Genomic DNA, 23,074 nt, shown 5'->3' with positions numbered 1-23,074 from the left:
TGTGTGTGTGTGTGTGTGTGTGTGTGTGTGTGTGTGTGTGTGTGTGTGTGTGTGTGTGTGTGTGTGTGTGTGTGTGTGTGTGTGTGTGTGTGTGTGTGTGTGTGTGTGTGTGTGTGTGTGTGCTGTGAATCGATGAGTGTGTGAATGATTGAGTGAGGCGCAAACAAAGACTTTGGCACGCACAGAAGGTTCCACAAGGTTCCACGAGGCTTTAAAAGGCGAGTGAGGTAGAGTTGCTAGCTCCAGTTGTCGCCATGAAGATGCTAACTTGTCTCGTCTTCCTGTTTGCTAGCTTTAGCAGCGCCGCCACAGACGATGAATGTTCGCCGTTGACCACGCCGCTGTCTCTGGACGACCGCCACAAGGTAACCCTCATGTTAGCTTAGCATCTTTAGCGCTTGAGGTAAATGTCCCGTTAGCTTAACATCTTTAACACACATTGTAACCCTCACGTTAGCTTAGCATCTTTAGCACACCAGGTAACCTTCATGTTAGCTTTGCCATCTTTAGCGCTTGAAGTAAATGTCCCGTTAGCTTAACATCTTTAACACACATGGTAACCCTCACGTTAGCTTAGCATCTTTAGCACACCAGGTAACCGTCATGTTAGCTTTGCATCTTTAGCGCTTGAAGTAAATGCCCGTTAGCTTAACATCTTTAACACACATGGTAACCCTCACGTTAGCTTAGCATCTTTAGCACACCAGGTAACCTTCATGTTAGCTTAGCATCTTTAGCGCTTGAGGTAAATGTCCCGTTAGCTTAACATCTTTAACACACATTGTAACCCTCACGTTAGCTCAGCATCTTTAACACACCCGGTAACCTTCATGTTAGCTTTGCCATCTTTAGCGCTTGAGGGAAATGTCCCGTTAGCTTAACATCTTCAACACACATGGTAACCCTCACATTAGCTTAGCATCTTTAGCGCTTGAAGTAAATGTCCCTTTAGCTTAACATCTTTAACACACATGCTAATCCTCACATTAGCTTAGCATCTTTAGCACACCAGGTAACCTTCATGTTAGCTTAGCATCTTTAGCGCTTGAGGTAAATGACCCGTTAGCTTAACATCTTTAACACACATGGTAACCCTCACGTTAGCTTAGCATCTTTAGCGCACCAGGTAACCTTCATGTTAGCTTTGCCATCTTTAGCGCTTGAGGTAAATGTCCCGTTAGCTTAACATCTTCAACACACATTGTAACCCTCTCGTTAGCTTAGCATCATTAGCACACCAGGTAACCGTCATGTTAGCTTTGCATCTTTAGCGCTTGAGGTAAATGTCCCGTTAGCTTAACATCTTCAACACCCATGGTAACCCTCACATTAGCTCAGCATCTTTAGCACACCAGGTAACCGTCATGTTAGCTTAGCATCTTTAGCACACCAGGTAACCGTCATGTGAGTTGAGCATCTTTAGCACTCAGACCGCTCTGCACTGCCCTCAGCTGGTGGGCACCAGGACGTTCATCTCGGGCTACACGGACCATGACGTGTACAACGCCATCCTCAACATCACCCAGGGCAGTCTGATGACCTTCAACGAGTCTACCCTCAATGACAAGGACATGTTTCTGTACGAGGAGATGAAGATGTGAGTCATACAAAATCTTTAGTCATGGTTAGTGACTTTGGTACCAGATGAAGATTCTTGTCTTCTTCACGCACAAAAACCAATGTATACTCTAAAAGATGTAATATAATCTTACCTAAAGGGGCAAGGTGGGTGCCCCCTCCAACAAGGTCACCACTCATGGGAGGAAGCATAGAGGTCGGATCAATGGGGGCTAGGCGGCAGGGCCCTTGGCGGTCCGATCCTCGGCTGCAGAAGCCAGCTCTTGTGACTTGGAACGTTACCTCGCTGGTGGAGACAAAACCCGGGCTGGTGCACGAGGTGGAGAAGTCCCCGCTGGATCTAGTCAGGACTCATTTCAACGCACAGTAAGGGCTCTGGAACTCGTCCCCTTGAGAGGACTGGTTCTTCCACTCTGGTGTTGCAAGCAGTGAGAGGCGACAGGCGGGGGTGGCAATACTTGTTGCCCCGCGCCTCGGAGCCTGTACATGGAGTTCGCCTCAGTAGCTGTGATGGGGCGGGTGGCCAAGTCCTGACTGCTGTTTGGGCAAATGTACCAAACAGCAGTTCAGAGTACCCGCCCTTTTTGGATTAACTAGAGGGAGTACTTGAGAGTGCTACCCCAGGTGATTCCCTTGTTCTGCTGTGGGACTTTAACGCTAACGTGATTGGGAGAAACGGTCGCCTGGATTTCAACCCAAAAGGTGTTTTGTAATTTGACTTTTGATTGACCATAACAAACACCAAACATAAGGGTATCCCTTGGAACAAGGACACCCTGGGCTGCGGTTCAACGATTGACTGTGTTTGGAGAGAGGGGGAGAGCTTTCTATCGAGCACCACCTGGTGGTGAGTTGGCTCTGATGGTGGGGGGGGAGATGCCGGTCAGACCTGGCAGTCCCTTCAACGATTGACTGTGTTTGGAGAGAGGGGGAGAGCTTTCTATCGAGCACCACCTGGTGGTGAGTTGGCTCTGATGGTGGGGGGGAGATGCCGGTCAGACCTGGCAGTCCCAAACGCATTGGGAGTGTCTGCTGGGAACGTCTGGCAAAGTCTCCCGTCAGAGAGAGTTTCAGTTACCACCTCCAGAAGGACTCTGACCATGTCACGATGGAGGCACTGGAGATTGAGTCCGACTGGACCATGTTTCGTGCCTCCATTGTCGAAGCAGCCAATCAGAGCTGTGGTTGTAAAGTGGTTGGTGCCTGTCGTGGCGGTAATCCCAGAACCCACTGGCGGACACCAGTGATAAGGGATGCCGTCAAGCTGAAGAAGGAGTCCTATCGTGTCCTTTTGGCTTGTGGGACTCCGGAGGCAGCGGGCAGTTACCAACAGGCTAAGCGGTGTGCGGCTTCAGCGGTCGTGGAGGCAAAAAATCAAACATGGTAGGAGTCCGGGGAAGCCATTGAAAACGACTTCTGGACATCTTAAAAGTGATTCTGAACCACATCAGGAGTGTGAAGCAATGCACAGTGCATTGTGTATGGTGAGGATGGTGTGCTGCTGACCTTGATTTAGAATGTAGTGGATTGGTGGAGGGAATACTTGGAAGACCTCCTCAATCCCACCTACACGTCTTCCTATGAGGAAGTAGTGCCTGGGGACTCTGGGGTGTGGACTTTCCTATTTCTGGGAATTAGGTGGTTAAAAAGCTCCTTGGCGGCAGGGCTAAGGGGGTGGATGAGATCTGCCCAGAGTTCCTAAAGGCTCTGGATGCTGTGGCGCTGTCTTGGTTTCACAAGACTCTGCAGCATTGCGTGGAAATCAGGGGCGGTGCTTCTGGATTGGCAGACCGGGAAGAAAGGGGTGTGTGTTACAACTATCGTGGGATCACACTCCTCAGCCTTCCGGGTAAGGTCTATTCAGGTGTACTAGAGAGGAGGCTACGCCAGATAGTCGAACCTCGAATTCAGGAGGAGCCGTGTGGTTTTTGTCCTGGTCGTGGAACTGTGGACCAGCTTTATACTCTTGGCAGGGTCCTTGAGGGTGCATGGGAGTTTGCCCAACCAGTCTATATGGGTTTTGTGGACTTGGAGAAGGCATTCGACCCTCAGGAAGTCCTGTGGGGAGTGCTCAGAGAGTATGGAGTATCGGACCGCCTGATTGTGGTGGTCCGCTCCCTGTATGATCAGTGCCAGAGCTTGGTCCGCATTGTAAGTCGGACCCGTTTCCAGTGAGGGTTGGACTCCGCCAGGGCTGCACTTTGTCACCGGTTCTGTTCTATGTTTAATGTATACTAAAATAAAAACAAATATATAAAGTCAAATATGTTTAATATGACTAAATATCTAAGTGTTGTCCCGCAGGAACGGAACTTGTTACGGAACCAAACTGAACATCAGCATCGATCATAACTTGGCCTCAGCAACAAGTCAGACATCTTTCTTCTTCTTCCAAGCCCCGCCCCTTGACTTCCTGTTGACGCTTGTGTTTCTTCCTGTCAGTGGGTAGCATCTCGTCTACCATGCACTTCCTGCCCACCTGTGAAGGTTGCCAGGTGTTAAGCATCAACAGCACCGCCCGAGACATGAAGACCTTCTTGGAGTCTTTCCACATCTACGTTCCTAACAACACCGATGACGAGATGAAAGTACACGCCCTCTACCTCTTTGGTGAGAACACCCATCTTTTTTGTTGTCTACCTCTTTGGTGAGAACACCCATCTTTTTTGTTGTCTACCTCTTTGGTGAGAACACCCATCTTTTTTGTTGTCTACCTCTTTGGTGAGAACACCCATCTTTTTTGTTGTCTACCTCTATGGTGAGAACACCCATCTAGTCTTTTTTTGTTGTCTTCCTCTTTGGTGAGAACACCCATCTAGTCTTTTTTGTTGTCTAACTCTTTGGTGACCATCTTTGTCTTCCTACCACCATCTTTGTCTCCCTGACCACCATCTTTGTCTCCCTGACCACCATCTTTGTCTTCCTGACCACCATCTATGTCTCCCTGACCACCATCTTTGTCTTCCTGACCACCATCTATGTCTCCCTGACCACCATCTTTGTCTTCCTACCACCATCTTTGTCTCCCTGACCACCATCTTTGTCTCCCTGACCACCATCTTTGTCTTCCTGACCACCATCTTTGTCTTCCTACCACCATCTTTGTCTCCCTGACCACCATCTTTGTCTTCCTGACCACCATCTTTGTCTCCCTGACCACCATCTTTGTCTTCCTGACCACCATCTTTGTCTTCCTACCACCATCTTTGTCTCCCTGACCACCATCTTTGTCTTCCTACCACCATCTTTGTCTCCCTGACCACCATCTTTGTCTCCCTGACCACCATCTTTGTCTTCCTGACCACCATCTTTGTCTTCCTACCACCATCTTTGTCTCCCTGACCACCATCTATGTCTCCCTGACCACCATCTTTGTCTTCCTGACCACCATCTTTGTCTTCCTACCACCATCTTTGTCTCCCTGACCACCATCTTTGTCTCCCTGACCACCATCTTTGTCTTCCTGACCACCATCTTTGTCTTCCTACCACCATCTATGTCTCCCTGACCACCATCTTTGTCTCCCTGACCACCATCTATGTCTCCCTGACCACCATCTTTGTCTTCCTACCACCATCTTTGTCTCCCTGACCACCATCTTTGTCTCCCTGACCACCATCTTTGTCTTCCTGACCACCATCTATGTCTCCCTGACCACCATCTTTGTCTTCCTGACCACCATCTATGTCTCCCTGACCACCATCTTTGTCTTCCTGACCACCATCTTTGTCTCCCTGACCACCATCTTTGTCTCCCTGACCACCATCTTTGTCTCCCTGACCACCATCTTTGTCTCCCTGACCACCATCTATGTCTTCCTGACCACCATCTTTGTCTCCCTGACCACCATCTATGTCTACCTGACCACCATCTTTGTCTCCCTGACCACCATCTATGTATTCCTGACCACCATCTTTGTCTTCCTGACCACCATCTTTGTCTCCCTGACCACCATCTTTGTCTTCCTGACCACCATCTTTGTCTCCCTGACCACCATCTATGTCTTCCTGACCACCATCTATGTCTTCCTGACCACCATCTTTGTCTCCCTGACCACCATCTATGTCTACCTGACCACCATCTTTGTCTCCCTGACCACCATCTATGTCTTCCTGACCACCATCTTTGTCTTCCTGACCACCATCTTTGTCTCCCTGACCACCATCTTTGTCTTCCTGACCACCATCTTTGTCTTCCTACCACCATCTTTGTCTCCCTGACCACCATCTTTGTCTCCCTGACCACCATCTTTGTCTTCCTGACCACCATCTTTGTCTTCCTACCACCATCTATGTCTCCCTGACCACCATCTTTGTCTCCCTGACCACCATCTATGTCTCCCTGACCACCATCTTTGTCTTCCTACCACCATCTTTGTCTCCCTGACCACCATCTTTGTCTCCCTGACCACCATCTTTGTCTTCCTGACCACCATCTATGTCTCCCTGACCACCATCTTTGTCTTCCTGACCACCATCTATGTCTCCCTGACCACCATCTTTGTCTTCCTGACCACCATCTTTGTCTTCCTGACCACCATCTTTGTCTCCCTGACCACCATCTTTGTCTCCCTGACCACCATCTTTGTCTCCCTGACCACCATCTTTGTCTCCCTGACCACCATCTATGTCTTCCTGACCACCATCTTTGTCTCCCTGACCACCATCTATGTCTCCCTGACCACCATCTTTGTCTCCCTGACCACCATCTATGTCTCCCTGACCACCATCTTTGTCTCCCTGACCACCATCTATGTCTCCCTGACCACCATCTTTGTCTCCCTGACCACCATCTTTGTCTACCTGACCACCATCTATGTCTTCCTGACCACCATCTATGTCTTCCTGACCACCATCTTTGTCTCCCTGACCGCCATCTTTGTCTCCCTGACCACCATCTTTGTCTCCCTGACCGCCATCTTTGTCTTCCTGACCACCATCTTTGTCTCCCTGACCGCCATCTTTGTCTTCCTGACCACCATCTTTGTCTCCCTGACCACCATCTTTGTCTACCTGACCACCATCTATGTCTTCCTGACCACCATCTTTGTCTCCCTGACCACCATCTATGTCTCCCTGACCACCATCTATGTCTCCCTGACCACCATCTTTGTCTCCCTGACCACCATCTTTGTCTCCCTGACCACCATCTTTGTCTACCTGACCACCATCTTTGTCTTCCTGACCACCATCTATGTCTTCCTGACCACCATCTATGTCTTCCTGACCACCATCTTTGTCTCCCTGACCGCCATCTTTGTCTTCCTGACCACCATCTTTGTCTCCCTGACCACCATCTTTGTCTTCCTGACCACCATCTTTGTCTCCCTGACCACCATCTATGTCTTCCTGACCACCATCTATGACTTCCTGACCACCATATATGTCTTCCTGACCACCATCTTTGTCTCCCTGACCACCATCTTTGTCTTCCTGACCACCATCTTTGTCTCCCTGACCACCATCTTTGTCTCCCTGACCACCATCTTTGTCTTCCTGACCACCATCTATGTCTCCCTGACCACCATCTTTGTCTCCCTGACCACCATCTTTGTCTACCTGACCACCATCTTTGTCTTCCTGACCACCATCTATGTCTTCCTGACCACCATCTATGTCTTCCTGACCACCATCTTTGTCTCCCTGACCACCATCTTTGTCTACCTGACCACCATCTTTGTCTTCCTGACCACCATCTTTGTCTCCCTGACCACCATCTATGTCGACCTGACCACCATCTTTGTCTCCCTGACCACCATCTTTGTCTTCCTGACCACCATCTTTGTCTCCCTGACCACCATCTATGTCTCCCTGACCACCATCTTTGTCTACCTGACCACCATCTTTGTCTTCCTGACCACCATCTTTGTCTCCCTGACCACCATCTATGTCGACCTGACCACCATCTTTGTCTCCCTGACCACCATCTATGTCTCCCTGACCACCATCTTTGTCTTCCTGACCACCATCTTTGTCTCCCTGACCACCATCTTTGTCTTCCTGACCACCATCTATGTCTTCCTGACCACCATCTTTGTCTTCCTGACCACCATCTTTGTCTTCCTGACCACCATCTATGTCTCCCTGATCACCATCTTTGTCACCCTGACCACCATCTTTGTCTCCCTGACCACCATCTTTGTCTCCCTGACCACCATCTTTGTCTTCCTGACCACCATCTTTGTCTTCCTGACCACCATCTTTGTCTCCCTGACCACCATCTTTGTCTCCCTGACCACCATCTATGTCTCCCTGACCACCATCTTTGTCTTCCTGACCACCATCTATGTCTTCCTGACCACCATCTTTGTCTTCCTGACCACCATCTTTGTCTCCCTGACCACCATCTATGTCTCCCTGACCACCATCTATGTCTTCCTGACCACCATCTTTGTCTCCCTGACCACCATTTATGTCTTCCTGACCACCATCTATGTCTTCCTGACCACCATCTATGTCTTACTGACCACCATCTTTGTCTTCCTGACCACCATCTTTGTCTTCCTGACCACCATCTTTGTCTTCCTGACCACCATCTATGTCTCCCTGACCACCATCTTTGTCTTCCTGACCACCATCTATGTCTTACTGACCACCATCTTTGTCTTCCTGACCACCATCTTTGTCTCCCTGACCACCATCTTTGTCTCCCTGACCACCATCTTTGTCTTCCTGACCACCATCTATGTCTTCCTGACCACCATCTATGTCTTCCTGACCACCATCTTTGTCTTCCTGACCACCATCTTTGTCTTCCTGACCACCATCTTTGTCTTCCTGACCACCATCTTTGTCTCCCTGACCACCATCTTTGTCTCCCTGACCACCATCTATGTCTTCCTGACCACCATCTTTGTCTTACTGACCACCATCTTTGTCTTACTGACCACCATCTTTGTCTTCCTGACCACCATCTATGTCTTCCTGACCACCATCTTTGTCTTCCTGACCACCATCTTTGTCTCCCTGACCACCATCTTTGTCTTCCTGACCACCATCTTTGTCTTCCTGACCACCATCTATGTCTTCCTGACCACCATCTTTGTCTCCCTGACCACCATCTTTGTCTTCCTGACCACCATCTATGTCTTCCTGACCACCATCTATGTCTTCCTGACCACCATCTTTGTCTCCCTGACCACCATTTATGTCTTCCTGACCACCATCTATGTCTTCCTGACCACCATCTATGTCTTCCTGACCACCATCTTTGTCTTACTGACCACCATCTTTGTCTTCCTGACCACCATCTTTGTCTCCCTGACCACCATCTTTGTCTTCCTGACCACCATCTATGTCTTCCTGACCACCATCTATGTCTTCCTGACCACCAGCGAGTGGGGACGGCGTGAAGGACTCAGACTTGGATTACTTCAACAAACAAGCTCATTGCTTGGGCTTTTCTGGAGAAGTCAACTTCGTGTCTGACCCCAAAGAAGGTTATGCCCCGCCCACAGGTCACATGACTCAGGTGTGCCGCACCTTCACGTGTGTTCTTCCTGTGTGCAGGTTCCTGTGCGGGCAGCAAGGTCATCATGTTGAACTGAAGCAAGCAATAATAAAATAACATCCACCTTTCTTGTCTTTGCTCCTTGGTCACAATCTCACTGATGATGTCACATGAATAACATAGAACACAACTAATATATACATATAAATATATATATATAAAAAAAGTAGCAAGATGTAATAAAAACATGTTTTATTTCCTGGGTGATAAATTAGAGTGAACATAATCAAATACAGCATGTGTGTAATGCACTTCACTCGTGACTATTCAATGAATATGATCAGAATGTCATTAATATTCATCAGGAAGTCCATAAAAGGAATAAACTTCATCCTTCCTTCTTGTTTTTTTGCTTCAGGCCATTTCATCAAACTTTATTGCCAAAGTCAGACAGGAAGTGTCCCTTCAAATTAAAATGAGAAGATATTACAGTAAAAAAAAAAGAAGCCCTTATTGGTGACACAAACTAATCATCACAATGTCTGATTGTCAACTTATGACGTGATTAGCAAAGTCCTGCCTGCACGGTCTGCTTCACATAAGAGTATTGGGGACAACAATCATGCTAGCAAATACCCCCATAATACTAGCAAATACCACCATTATACTAGCAAATACCACCATTATAATAGCAAATACCACCATAATACTAGCAAATACCACCATAATACTAGCAAATACCACCATTATACTAGCAAATACCACCATTATACTAGCAAATACCACCATAATACTAGCAAATACCCCCATAATACTAGCAAATACCACCATTATACTAGCAAATACCACCATTATACTAGCAAATACCCCCATAATACTAGCAAATACCCCCATAATACTAGCAAATACCCCCATAATACTAGCAAATACCACCATAATACTAGCAAATACCACCATAATACTAGCAAATACCACCATTATACTAGCAAATACCACCATAATACTAGCAAATACCACCATAATACTAGCAAATACCCCCATAATACTAGCAAATACCCCCATATACTAGCAAATACCACCATAATACTAGCAAATACCCCCATAATACTAGCAAATACCCCCATATACTAGCAAATAGCCCCATAATACTAGCAAATACCACCATTATACTAGCAAATACCCCCATTATACTAGCAAATACCACCATAATACTAGCAAATACCCCCATAATACTAGCAAATACCCCCATATACTAGCAAATAGCCCCATAATACTAGCAAATACCACCATTATACTAGCAAATAGCCCCATAATACTAGCAAATACCACCATTATACTAGCAAATACCCCCATAATACTAGCAAATACCACCATTATATTAGCAAATACCCCCATAATACTAGCAAATACCACTATTATACTAGCAAATACCCCTATAATACTAGCAAATACCACCATAATACTAGCAAATACCACTATTATACTAGCAAATACCACCATTATACTAGCAAATACCCCCATAATACTAGCAAATAGCCCCATAATACTAGCAAATACCACCATTATACTAGCAAATACCCCCATAATACTAGCAAATACCCCCATAATACTAGCAAATACCCCCATTATACTAGCAAATACCCCCATAATACTAGCAAATACCCCCATTATACTAGCAAATACCCCCATTATACTAGCAAATACCCCCATAATACTAGCAAATACCCCCATTATACTAGCAAATACCACCATTATACTAGCAAATACCACCATAATACTAGCAAATACCACCATAATACTAGCAAATACCCCCATTATACTAGCAAATACCACCATTATACTAGCAAATACCACCATTATACTAGCAAATACCACCATTATACTAGCAAATACACCCATTATACTAGCAAATACACCCATGATACTAGCAAATACCCCCATAATACTAGCAAATACCCCCATAATACTAGCAAATACCCCCATAAAACTAGCAAATACCACCGTTATACTAGCAAATACCACCATTATACTAGCAAATACCCCCATAATACTAGCAAATACCCCCATAATACTAGCAAATACCACCGTAATACTAGCAAATACCACCATAATACTAGCAAATACCAGCATAATACGTAACACATGCTAACGTTACCATGCTAACCTTTTTAGCAAATATTACCACCATACAACTTGGTATGTTATATAACGCTAACGGTTAGCATGCTAACTTTTTAGCCAATTTAACCGCCATACATAGCAGCCATTCAACCTGGTACGTTACATAACGCTAATAGTTAGCATGCTAACGTTTTTGAACAAATGTTGCCACCATACGACGCAGAGTGGTATGCCTTGGTACATGACACATGCTAACTGTTAGATGCTAACATTTTTACCGCCATACATCGCAGAGTCATATGCCTTGGTTCATGGCATAATGCTAACAATAAGCATGCTAACGTTTTTAGCCAATTTTGCAGCCGTACACCGCAGAGTCGTATGACTTGGAACATTACATAATGCTACCAATTAGCACGCTAAGATTTTGAACCATTTTCACCGCCATACACCGCAGAGTCAAACTTGGTTCATTACATAATGCTAACAGTAAACATGCTAACGTATTTAACCAATTTTGCCGCCATACACCGCAGAGTCATATGACTTGGTAAGTGACACATGCTAACTGTTACATGCGAACACGCTAAGATTACTATGCTAACTTTTTTAGCCAATTTTACCCCCTAGTCATATAATTTAGTACGTTACACAATGGTAACATTTAGCATGTTAAGGTTTTTAACCAATTTTGACACCAAACACCGCAGTACGTGACACATGCTAACTTTTCAAAGCAACTTTTTAGCCCTACACCCAATTTTTTTAACCAATTTTTCAGCCGTACACCTTTAAAGTCATATCATTTGGTACCTGACACATGGTAACCGTTACAGTTAGCATGCTAACTTTGTAGGCCCAATTTTTCAGCCATACACTTCAATCATATAACTTGGTGCGTGACGCATGCTAACTGCTAGCATGCTAAACGCTAACGTTAACTTGCAAACTTTTTTAACCCATTTTACCATATAATGCTAACAATTAGCATGCTAACGTTTTTGACCAATTTTGCCCCTATACACTGCAGGGTCATATAACTTGGTATGTGACATATTGCTAACTGTTAGCATGCTAAAAAATGTTTTATACACCGAAGAGTCATGTGACTTGGTACGTGACACATGCTAACCGCTAGGTAACTTTTCAAGCCAATTTTTCAGCCAACAGCTTACGTATAACTCGGTACGTGACACACGCTAACAGTTAGCATGCTAAGTTTTCCAGCCAATTTTGCAGCTGTAGCTGCCTTAGAGTCAAAGAACTTGGTCCATGACGCATGCTAATGTTAGCATGCTAACTTTTATAGCCAATTTCACCCCTATAAACTGAAGAGTCGTATAACTTGGTACTTACATAACGCTAAAGGTTAGCATGCTAACATTTTTAACCAATTTTGCCGCCACACACCGCAGAGTAACATAACTTGGTACGTGACGCATGCTAACTGTCCGATGCTAACCCTTCAAGCCAATTTTTCAGCCATACACCTTACGTATACCTTGGTATGTGACACATGCTAACAGTTTGCATGCAAACTTTTCAAAAAAACAAATTTTACAGACAAACACTTTAGAGTCATTGAACTTGGTACGTAACAAATGCTATCTGCTAGCACGCTAAATGCTGACGAGCTAATAGTAGCATGCTAACCTTTTCATTAGCTAACACTACCACCATACATCGCGGAGTCCTATAACGTGATACGTTGCATAATGCTAACTGTTAGCATGCAAAAGTTTTTAACCATTGCAGTCTTATCACTTGGAACGTGATGTGATTTTGCAGTTGTACACCTCAGAGTCATAGCACATGCTAACAGCTAGCGTGCTAAATGCTAACACGCTCAATTTAGCAAGCTAACTTTTTTTTTTAACCAATTTTGTCATATGACTGTACGTGATACATGCTAACTGTAAAATGCTAACTTCAAGCCAATTTTTCAGCTGTATGTATAACTCACATGCTAACAGTTAGCATGTTACGTTTTGTTTTTTTTAGCCAATTTTGCAGCTGTGCACCTCAGAGTCATACAACTTAGCGCGTGACACATGCTAACTGCTAGCATGCTAAAATTTTAAACCAACTTTACCCCGATACACCGCAGAGTCAAAACTTGGTACGTGACACGTGCTAACTGTTGGATGCTACATTTGTCGGCCAATTTTTCAGCCGTGCACATTACGTATAAGTTGGTAGGTGGCACATGCTAACAGCTAGCATGCTAACTTTTTCAGGCAATTTTGCAGCCGTACGCCTTGAGAGTCATACAACTTGCTACGTCAGATTATGCTACCTGTTAGCATGCTAACTTTTTAAAACCAATTCCTACCCCTACACACCGCAGAGTCATATAACTTGCTAACAGGTAGATGCTAACTATTAAAGCCCTTTTTTTTTTACCGTGCACCGTATAACTTGCTACATGCTAACTGTTAGCGCATTTCTGCAAAACTAAGACTGTTCCTATTAATGTTATTTATTTGTCATCGTCCCGAGTATTGATTGTTGTCCCCAACACCCGGCTAGACATGACTAGTTAACTCCAACTGGCTAACTAGCTAACTAACTAACTAACTAGCTAGCTAACTAGTTAACTAACTAACTAACTAACTATGGCACATACAACTAGTCAATGTTTCTGCTCAACATCCCACAAGTAAGACACCACCAGACGATCAAAGGCCAAAAAAGGACTGATGCTCGCACTAAATGGAGGAGGAGGAAGTACGACGGGTGGTGTGACAGAGGGTGAGACGGGTGGTGTGGCAGGTGGTACGACAGGTGGTGAGACGGGTGGTACGACAGAGGGTGCCACGGGTGGTAGGACAGAGGGTGAAATGGGTGGGTGTGACGGGTGGTATGACTGAGGGTGCCACGGGTGGTACGACAGAGGGTGAAATGTGTGGTGTGACGGGTGGTGCGACAGAGGGTGCCACGGGTGGTACGACAGAGGGTGCCACGGGTGGTACGACAGGTGGTATGACAGGTGGTACGACAGGTGGTGAGAGGGGTGTGGTACGATAGAGGGTGCCACGAGTGGTACGACTGAGGGTGCCACGGGTGGTACGACAGAGGGTGAAATGGGTGGAGTGACGGGTGGTACGACAGAGGGTGCCACGGGTGGTACGACAGAGGGTGCCACGGGTGGTACGACTGAGGGTGGCACGGGTGGTACGACAGAGGGTGCCACGGGTGGTACGACAGAGGGTGCCACGGGTGGTACGACTGAGAGTGCCACGGGTGGTACGACAGAGGGTGCCACGGGTGGTACGACTGAGGGTGAAATGGGTGGTGTGACGGGTGGTACGACAGAGGGTGAAATGGGTGGTGTGACGGGTGGTACGACAGAGGGTGCCACAGGTGGTACAACTGAGGGTGCCACCGGTGGTATAACAGAGGGTGAAATGGGTGGTGTGACGGGTGGTACGACAGAGGGTGCCACGGGTGGTACGACTGAGGGTGCCACGGGTGGTACGACTGAGGGTGCCACGGGTGGTAGGACTGAGGGTGCCACGGGTGGTACGACTGAGGGTGAGATGGGTGGTGTGATGGGTGGTACGACAGTGGGTGCCACGGGTGGTACGACAAAGGGTGCCACGGGTGGTACGACAGAGGGTGAGACGGGTGGTGTGACAGGTGGTACAACAGAGGGTGCCACGGGTGGTGTGACGGGTGGTACGACAGGTGGTGTGACGGGTGGCATGACAGAGGGTGCCACGATGGCTGGTACGACACAGGGTGCGACAGGTGGTGGTGGTGTGACGGGTGGTACTACAGAGGGTGAGACGGGTGGTGTGACAGGTGGTACGACGGAGGGTGCCATGGGTGGTGTGACGGGTGGCGCAATGGGTGGTACGACACAGGGTGCGACAGGTGGTGGTGGTGTGACGGGTGGTACTACAGAGGGTGAGATGGGTGATGTGACAGGTGGTGTGACTGGTGGTACGACTGAGGGTGAGACGGGTGGTACGAAAGAGGGTGCCACGGGTGGCGCGTTGGGTGGTGTGACTGTTGGTACGACAGGTGATGTGACTGTTGGTACGACAGGTGACGTGACTGTTGGTGTGACAGGTGGTGTGACGGGTGGAACGACAGAAGGTGCATAGCTTGCAGGGTTTGAGCAACAAGAAGTTCCTCACATTCAAAGTCTTGATTGACATCTTGTGGAAGAGTCAACAGGTGCGCTAATGGGCGTCACCACAACTGAGGGGGTGTGGCCAGTAGACGGCAGGTAAGGTGTCTTTACACCACGTTGACGCAGCCGGCCGCCGCCCTCTTGCTGCAGTAGGTGAAGCTGGCGTGGTTGGTGTTCATGTGTGACGTGTGCAGTTCCATCTGGCAGGCGGCGATGGCGGCGTTGAGCTCCACCTGAGCACGGTGCACCACGTAGAACATCAGGCCGATACTGATGACGATCTGTGGGACCAGTGATAATTCAAGCAACATGCTAAACCTTTGCCATTCATACACGCTTGTGTTGTCCTATCACAACATACACGCTTGTGTTGTCCTATCACAACGCACACGCTTGTGTTGTCCTATCACAACGTACACGCTTGTGTTGTCCTATCACAACGTACACGCTTGTGTTGTCCTATCACAACGTACACGCTGTGTTGTCCTATCACAACGCACACGCTTGTGTTGTCCTATCACAACGCACACGCTTGTGTTGTCCTATCACAACGTACACGCTTGTGTTGTCCTATCACAACGTACACGCTTGTGTTGTCCTATCACAACGTACACGCTTGTGTTGTCCTATCACAACATACACGCTTGTGTTGTCCTATCACAACATACACGCTTGTGTTGTCCTTTCACAACATACTGTACACGCTTGTGTTGTCCTATCACAACATACACGCTTGTGTTGTCCTATCACAACATACACGCTTGTGTTGTCCTATCACAACATACACGCTTGTGTTGTCCTACCACAACGTACACGCTTGTGTTGTCCTATCACAACATACACGCTTGTGTTGTTGTATCACAACATACACACTTGTATTGTCCTATCACAACATACACGCTTGTGTTGTATCACATGCAAACACAACATACACGCTTGTGTTGTCCTATCACAACGTACACGCTTGTGTTGTCCTATCACAACGTACACGCTTGTGTTGTCCTATCACAACGTACACGCTTGTGTTGTCCTATCACAACGTACACGCTTGTCCTGTCCTATCACAACATACACACTTGTGTTGTCCTATCACAACATACTGTACACGCTTGTGTTGTCCTATCATAACACACACGCTTGTGTTGTCCTATCACAACACACACGCTTGTGTTGTCCTATCACAACGTACACGCTTGTTTTGTCCTATCACAACGCACACGCTTGTGTTGTCCTATCACAACGCACACGCTTGTGTTGTCCTATCACAACGCACACGCTTGTGTTGTCCTATCACAACGCACACGCTTGTGTTGTCCTATCACAATGCACACGCTTGTGTTGTCCTATCACAACGTACCCGCTTGTGTTGTCCTATCACAACATACACGCTTGTATTGTCCTACCACAATGTACACGCTTGTGTTGTCCTATCACAACATACATGCTTGTGTTGTTGTATCACAACATACACACTTGTGTTGTCCTATCACAACATACACGCTTGTATTGTCCTACCACAATGTACACGCTTGTATTGTCCTATCACAACATACACGCTTGTGTTGTTGTATCACATGCTAACATGCTAACACAACATACACGTTTGTGTTGTTGTATCACATGCTAACATGCTAACACAACATACACGCTTGTGTTGTTGTATCACATGCAAACACAACATGCTAACACAACATACACACTTGTGTTGTTGTATCACATGCTATCGGACATCCCTAATAATAATGTGTTAATTCCACGACTGCATATATCGGTTGATATCGGTATCGGTTGATATCGGTATCGGTTGATATCGGTATATGTAATTAAAGAGTTGGACAATATCGGAATATCGGATATCGGCAAAAAGCCATTATCGGACATCCCTAATAATGTGTTAATAATTCCACGACTGCATATATCGGTTGATATCGGTATTGGTAATTAAAGAGTTGGACAATATCGGATATCGGCAAAAAGCCATTATCGGACATCCCTAATAATAATGTGTTAATTCCACGACTGCATATATCGGTTGATATCGGTATCGGTTGATATCAGTATCGGTAATTAAAGAGTTGGACAATATCGGAATATCGGATATCGGCAAAAAGCCATTATCGGACATCCCTAATAATAATGTGTTAATTCCACAACTGCATATATCGGTTGATATCGGTATCGGTAATTAAAGAGTTGGACAATATCGGAATATCGGATATCGGCAAAAAGCCATTATCGGACATCCCTAATAATAATGTGTTAATTCCACGACTGCATATATCGGTTGATATCGGTATCGGTTGATATCGGTATCGGTTGATATCGGTATCTGTAATTAAAGAGTTGGACAATATCGGAATATCGGATATCGGCAAAAAGCCATTATCGGACATCCCTAATAATAATGTGTTAATTCCACGACTGCATATATCGGTTGATATCGGTATCGGTTGATATCGGTATCGGTAATTAAAGAGTTGGACAATATCGGAATATCGGACATCCCTAATAATAATGTGTTAATTCCACGACTGCATATATCGGTTGATATCGGTATCGGTTGATATCGGTATCGGTAATTAAAGAGTTGGACAATATCGGAATATCGGCAAAAAGCCATTATCGGACATCCCTAATAATAATGTGTTAATTCCACGACTGCATATATCGGTTGATATCGGTATCGGTTGATATCGGTATCGGTAATTAAAGAGTTGGACAATATCGGAATATCGGATATCGGCAAAAAGCCATTATCGGACATCCCTAATAATAATGTGTTAATTCCACGACTGCATATATCGGTTGATATCGGTATCGGTTGATATCGGTATCGGTAATTAAAGAGTTGGACAATATCGGAATATCGGATATCGGCAAAAAGCCATTATCGGACATCCCTTATAATAATGTGTTAATTCCACGACTGCATATATCGGTTGATGTTGATATCGGTATCGGTAATTAAAGAGTTGGACAATATCGGATATCGGCAAAAAGCCATTATCGGACATCCCTATTTATAAGTAAAGGTAAGACCATAATAACGTTTTTTTAATTAAATGTGCTTTTTTGTGTGCTACAGTTTGTATGTGTAAAGTTAAAGTTAAGTTAAAGTACCAATGACTGCCTAACACACACACTAGGTGGGGTGAAATGTGTCCTCTGCATTTTGCACCCATCCCCTTGTTCACCCCCTGGGAGGTGAGGGGAGCAGTGGGCAGCAGCGGCGCCGCGCCCGGGTAATAATTTTTGGTGATTTAACCCCCAATTCCAACCCTTGATGCCAAGCAGGGAAGAATGCTGGTATGAGCTTTTAAACATAACCCGTTAACTGCTGCCAATCAAATGGTGAGTAAGATACTCTTTAGGGTTCATATGTTTGTAAATCTGACTGTGATGAAGTCAGTGCCTCACCTGCCATGAACCTCACCGCACGTCACTGGTGTAGTGTAGTGTAGTGTGTAGTGTAGTGTAGTGTGTAGTGTGTAGTGTAGTGTGTAGTGTAGTGTGTAGTGTGTAGTGTAGTGTGTAGTGTAGTGTGTAGTGTAGTGTGTAGTGTAGTGTAGTGTGTAGTGTGTAGTGTAGTGTGTAGTGTAGCTGACCTGCAGAGAGAAGAGGACATAACCACTGACACTCTGCTGGGCGATGACGTCCTCCATGGTGCGCAGGGTGGTGCCCAGGTAGGAGTTGAGCAGCTGGGTGGGCAGCAGACCCACTGAGGACGCCACCAGGTAGTTGGCCAAGGACACGTCTGGGATCTACAAACACAAACCACTTCCGCTTAGTCCTCCTAACTAGTCATCAGTCCCAGCTAACTAGTAGTAGTCATCCAGTACTACTTGTCAGAAAAGTTGGGTGTTTTTAAAAGGGAGGGTGGGACCAGGAGTAGTCAGGACACAAACCAAAGTATTTTCCCATATTTTTTTCCCACGCTTGGCCTACTGCGGCTTAAAAAGCGGCGCGGCTCATTTATATGCCATTTAATTATGTGCCAAAATGTCATAATAATTCACACATGCCGGCAGAGACGCTGAAAAGGTGTGTCGCCGTTTGTGCAATGGCGCCATCTTTTGGACGAGTTTGTACTCGTACTCGTACTTCCTGTTTCTGCTTTCAACCGGAAGCAAAACCTTCCATAGCGGTTTTGTTCGAAAGGATTCTTCCTTCATCGCTCCAAGCAACTTTTGGAAGTTTTTCAATATAACTAAAACTATTCTTACTTACCAAAGTGTCCCATGCACTTCCTGTTTTAATGCCTTCAACTGAAAAGTATAACCGTCCATAGCGTTTCTACTTCATTCATCACTCCGAGCAACGTTTGTCAGTTCTACAATATAACTAAAACTATTCTTACTTACCAAAGTGTCCCATGTGTGACGTCTGTAGGAGTGTTTTCATGCACATTTCTACATGCTATCGTAACGTTAGCATTAGCTGATTTGCTAATTGCAAAATCTTGCATAGCTTACTGTCAATTCCGGACTACAAGGCGCTACTTTTTTACCTACGCATTGAACCCTGCGGTTTACAAAGCGGTGTGGCTCATTTATGCATTTTCGTTTGCTGACATCCATAATGCAAATAGTTACAAAAAAAACAAAAAAAAAACAAGCAAAGACATTGAAAAGGTGTATTAGTGCTACGGCGCCATCTGTTGGACGAAGTCGCTCTCTGCAGGTGCCGCATAGCCCCTTCTGTTTCGAGCTTTCGACCGGAGGTAGAAGTGCCGTTCCGTCTTTTAGCCGTCCATAGCGTTTCTACTCGTATGGATTCTTCCTTTATCACTCCCAGCGACGTTTGTCAGTTTTACAATATAACTAAAACTATTCTTACCTACTAAAGTGTCACATGTGTGGTGTCTGTAGGAGTGTTTTCATGCATATTTGTACATACCATTGGGGTTTTAACTGGTTAAATAAAGGCTAAATAAAAATTAAAAAAAATTAAAAAGTGCTATTGTCATGTAATCAAGCTAGCGTTGCTAGTATTAGTTAATATGCTAACACGTTTACAAGTGTGTGTGTTAGTATTATTAACTTACGATGGCATTCTTTTTGAATTGTTTCGTAAATTCACCAAAACGTCCATGACCATGACTTCTGTTTTGTTTGAGCAGCCGTTTTACTGCCCTGTTATAGACGCCGTTTGGTAACAATTAAGGTATGTAAATAAACATTTAGAAAATATTTGGTACCGGTATATATATATATATATATATATATATATATATATATATATATATATATATATATATATATATATATATATATATATATATGCGGTGCGGCTAATACATATAGCATATTTATATCTTCTCACATGAAATGGGTGAGTCTTAAATACCGGTGCGCTCTATTGCCCGGAATGTACGGTATTTTTTATGATTTTGTTTAGTTACTGTTATTTTTGTACTTTGTTTTAATGTCTTAAACCGGACGTAAAACCGTCCATAGCGTTTCTACTCTTCATTCATCACTCCGAGCAACGTTTGTAAGTTTTACAATATAACTAAAACTATTCTTACTTACTAAAGTGTCCCATGTGTGGTGTCTGTAGGAGTGTTTTCATGCATATTTGTACATACCATTGGGATTTTAACTGGTTAAATAAAGGCTAAATAAAATAAAAATGAAAAAAAAGTGCTATTGTCATGTAATCAAGCTAGCGTTGCTAGTATTAGCTAATATGCTAACACGTTTACAAGTGTGTGTGTTAGTATTGTTAACTTACGATGGCATTCTTGTTGTATTGTTTCGTAAATTCACCAAAACGTCCATGACCATGACTTCTGTTTTGTTTGATCAGCCGTTTTACTGCCCTGTTATTTTTTAATCATTTTGTTTACTTACTGTTATTTTTGTACTTTGTTTTTATGTCTTAAACCGGACGTAAAACCGTCCGTAGCGTTTCTACTCTTCATTCATCACTCCGAGCAACGTTTGTAAGTTTTACAATATAACTAAAACTATTCTTACTTACTAAAGTGTCCCATGTGTGGTGTCTGTAGGAGTGTTTTCATGCATATTTGTACATACCATTGGGATTTTAACTGGTTAAATAAAGGCGAAATAAAATAAAAATGAAAAAAAAGTGCTATTGTCATGTAATCAAGCTAGCGTTGCTAGTATTAGCTAATATGCTAACACGTTTACAAGTGTGTGTGTTAGTATTATTAACTTACGACGGCATTCTTGTTGTATTGTTTCGTAAATTCACCAAAACGTCCATGACCATGACTTCTGTTTTGTTTGATCAGCCGTTTTACTGCCCTGTTACAGACACCGTTTGGTAACAATTAAGGTATGTAAATAAACATTTAGAAAATATTTGGTACCGGTATATATATATATATATATATATATATATATATATATATATATATATATATATATATATATATATATATATATATATGTATATATGTGGTGCGGCTAATACGGTATTTTTTATCATTTTGTTTAGTTACTGTTATTTTTGTACTTTGTTTTAATGTCTTAAACCGGACGTAAAACCGTCCATAGCGTTTCTACTCTTCATTCATCACTCCGAGCAACGTTTGTAAGTTTTACAATATAACTAAAACTATTCTTACTTACTAAAGTGTCCCATGTGTGGTGTCTGTAGGAGTGTTTTCATGCATATTTGTACATACCATTGGGATTTTAACTGGTTAAACAAAGGCGAAATAAAAAATGTTTTTTAAAAAGTGCTATTGTCATGTAATCAAGCTAGCGTTGCTAGTATTAGCTAATATGCTAACACGTTTACAAGTGTGTGTGTTAGTATTATTAACTTACAATGGCATTCTTGTTGTATTGTTTCGTAAATTCACCAAAACATCCATGACCATGACTTCTGTTTTGTTTGAGCAGCCGTTTTACTGCCCTGTTATTTTTTAATCATTTTGTTAAGTTACTGTTATTTTTGTACTTTGTTTTAATGTCTTAAACCGGACGTAAAACCGTCCATAGCGTTTCTACTCTTCATTCATCACTCCGAGCAACGTTTGTAAGTTTTACAATATAACTAAAACTATTCTTACTTACTAAAGTGTCCCATGTGTGGTGTCTGTAGGAGTGTTTTCATGCATATTTGTACATACCATTGGGATTTTAACTGGTTAAATAAAGGCTAAATAAAATTAAAATAAAAAAAAAGTGCTATTGTTATTGTAATCAAGCTAGCGTTGCTAGTATTAGCTAATATGCTAACACGTTTACAAGTGTGTGTGTTAGTATTATTAACTTACGATGGCATTCTTGTTGTATTGTTTCATAATTCACCAAAACGTCCATGACCATGACTTCTGTTTTGTTTGATCAACCGTTTTACTGCCCTGTTACATTGGAAACAATTAAGGTATGTAAATAAACATTTACAGAATATTCTGGTATGTAACTGCGGCCTACAGTCCGGTGCGGCCAATATATGTAAACAACTGTATTTAACGGGTGTGGCTTAAATACCTGTAGCCAAGAATTGACGTTTAGGTTTGTTTAGTTATTGAGTACTATCGAGTACTATCTACTATCATGTTGGTACTTGATCACCAGGACAAAGGTCTACGCAAGACAAATAGTCCATGATGAAATATGAAGACATGTTTGGAGCGGGATGGGAGAGAGCGTGTGGTTGCCAAGCAAGTCTGTGGTTGGCGTGTGGAAGCCATCACATCCTTCTTCACGCTGGCAGCTCTGAACGCCTTTCACGCTCGCTTGCACACAAATACTCTCGCACGGTGAAATATCCGCTCCATCTTGGCAAGACGACGCTGCTCATTTTGTG

At 44.3% G+C, this 23,074-nt stretch overlaps 3 protein-coding genes across 4 annotated transcripts in view; 1 reads left to right on the top strand and 2 right to left on the bottom strand.

Annotated features, from left to right (window-relative positions):
- The first annotated feature begins 223 nt into the window (after nucleotides 1-223).
- Nucleotides 224-9,156, top strand: LOC133650087 (uncharacterized). The gene is made up of 6 exons (XM_062046905.1): nucleotides 224-365; nucleotides 1,452-1,597; nucleotides 3,883-3,947; nucleotides 4,021-4,188; nucleotides 8,912-9,016; nucleotides 9,087-9,156. The coding sequence occupies exons 1-6, from the start codon at nucleotides 255-257 to the stop codon at nucleotides 9,122-9,124; spliced, it is 633 nt and encodes a 210-aa protein (XP_061902889.1). The 5' UTR covers nucleotides 224-254; the 3' UTR covers nucleotides 9,125-9,156.
- Nucleotides 9,157-10,972: 1,816 nt separating this feature from the next.
- LOC133650073 (mucin-2-like) lies at nucleotides 10,973-15,311 on the bottom strand. Its single transcript, XM_062046883.1, has 2 exons — nucleotides 11,259-15,311; nucleotides 10,973-11,191 (listed from the first exon to the last, which is right to left on the bottom strand). The coding sequence occupies exon 1, from the start codon at nucleotides 15,309-15,311 to the stop codon at nucleotides 13,857-13,859; it is 1,455 nt and encodes a 484-aa protein (XP_061902867.1). The 3' UTR covers nucleotides 10,973-11,191; nucleotides 11,259-13,856.
- The window catches only part of LOC133650079 (transmembrane protein 64-like), a 33,294-nt gene continuing 24,639 nt past the window's right edge, over nucleotides 14,420-23,074 (bottom strand). For both annotated transcript variants that reach the window (XM_062046892.1, XM_062046893.1), the window contains exons 3-4: nucleotides 18,892-19,047; nucleotides 14,420-15,567 (exon numbers count right to left, since the gene is read on the bottom strand). In XM_062046892.1, coding sequence (XP_061902876.1) covers nucleotides 15,394-15,567; nucleotides 18,892-19,047 — 330 coding nt within the window. In that variant the 3' untranslated portion in view covers nucleotides 14,420-15,393. The remainder of the gene's footprint in view (nucleotides 15,568-18,891; nucleotides 19,048-23,074) is intronic.

Source organism: Entelurus aequoreus, linkage group LG05 (genome assembly GCF_033978785.1).
Source record: "Entelurus aequoreus isolate RoL-2023_Sb linkage group LG05, RoL_Eaeq_v1.1, whole genome shotgun sequence".
NCBI lineage: Eukaryota > Metazoa > Chordata > Actinopteri > Syngnathiformes > Syngnathidae > Entelurus > Entelurus aequoreus.
Note: the sequence above shows the minus strand (reverse complement) of the source record. Positions and strands in the feature narration are given on the sequence as shown.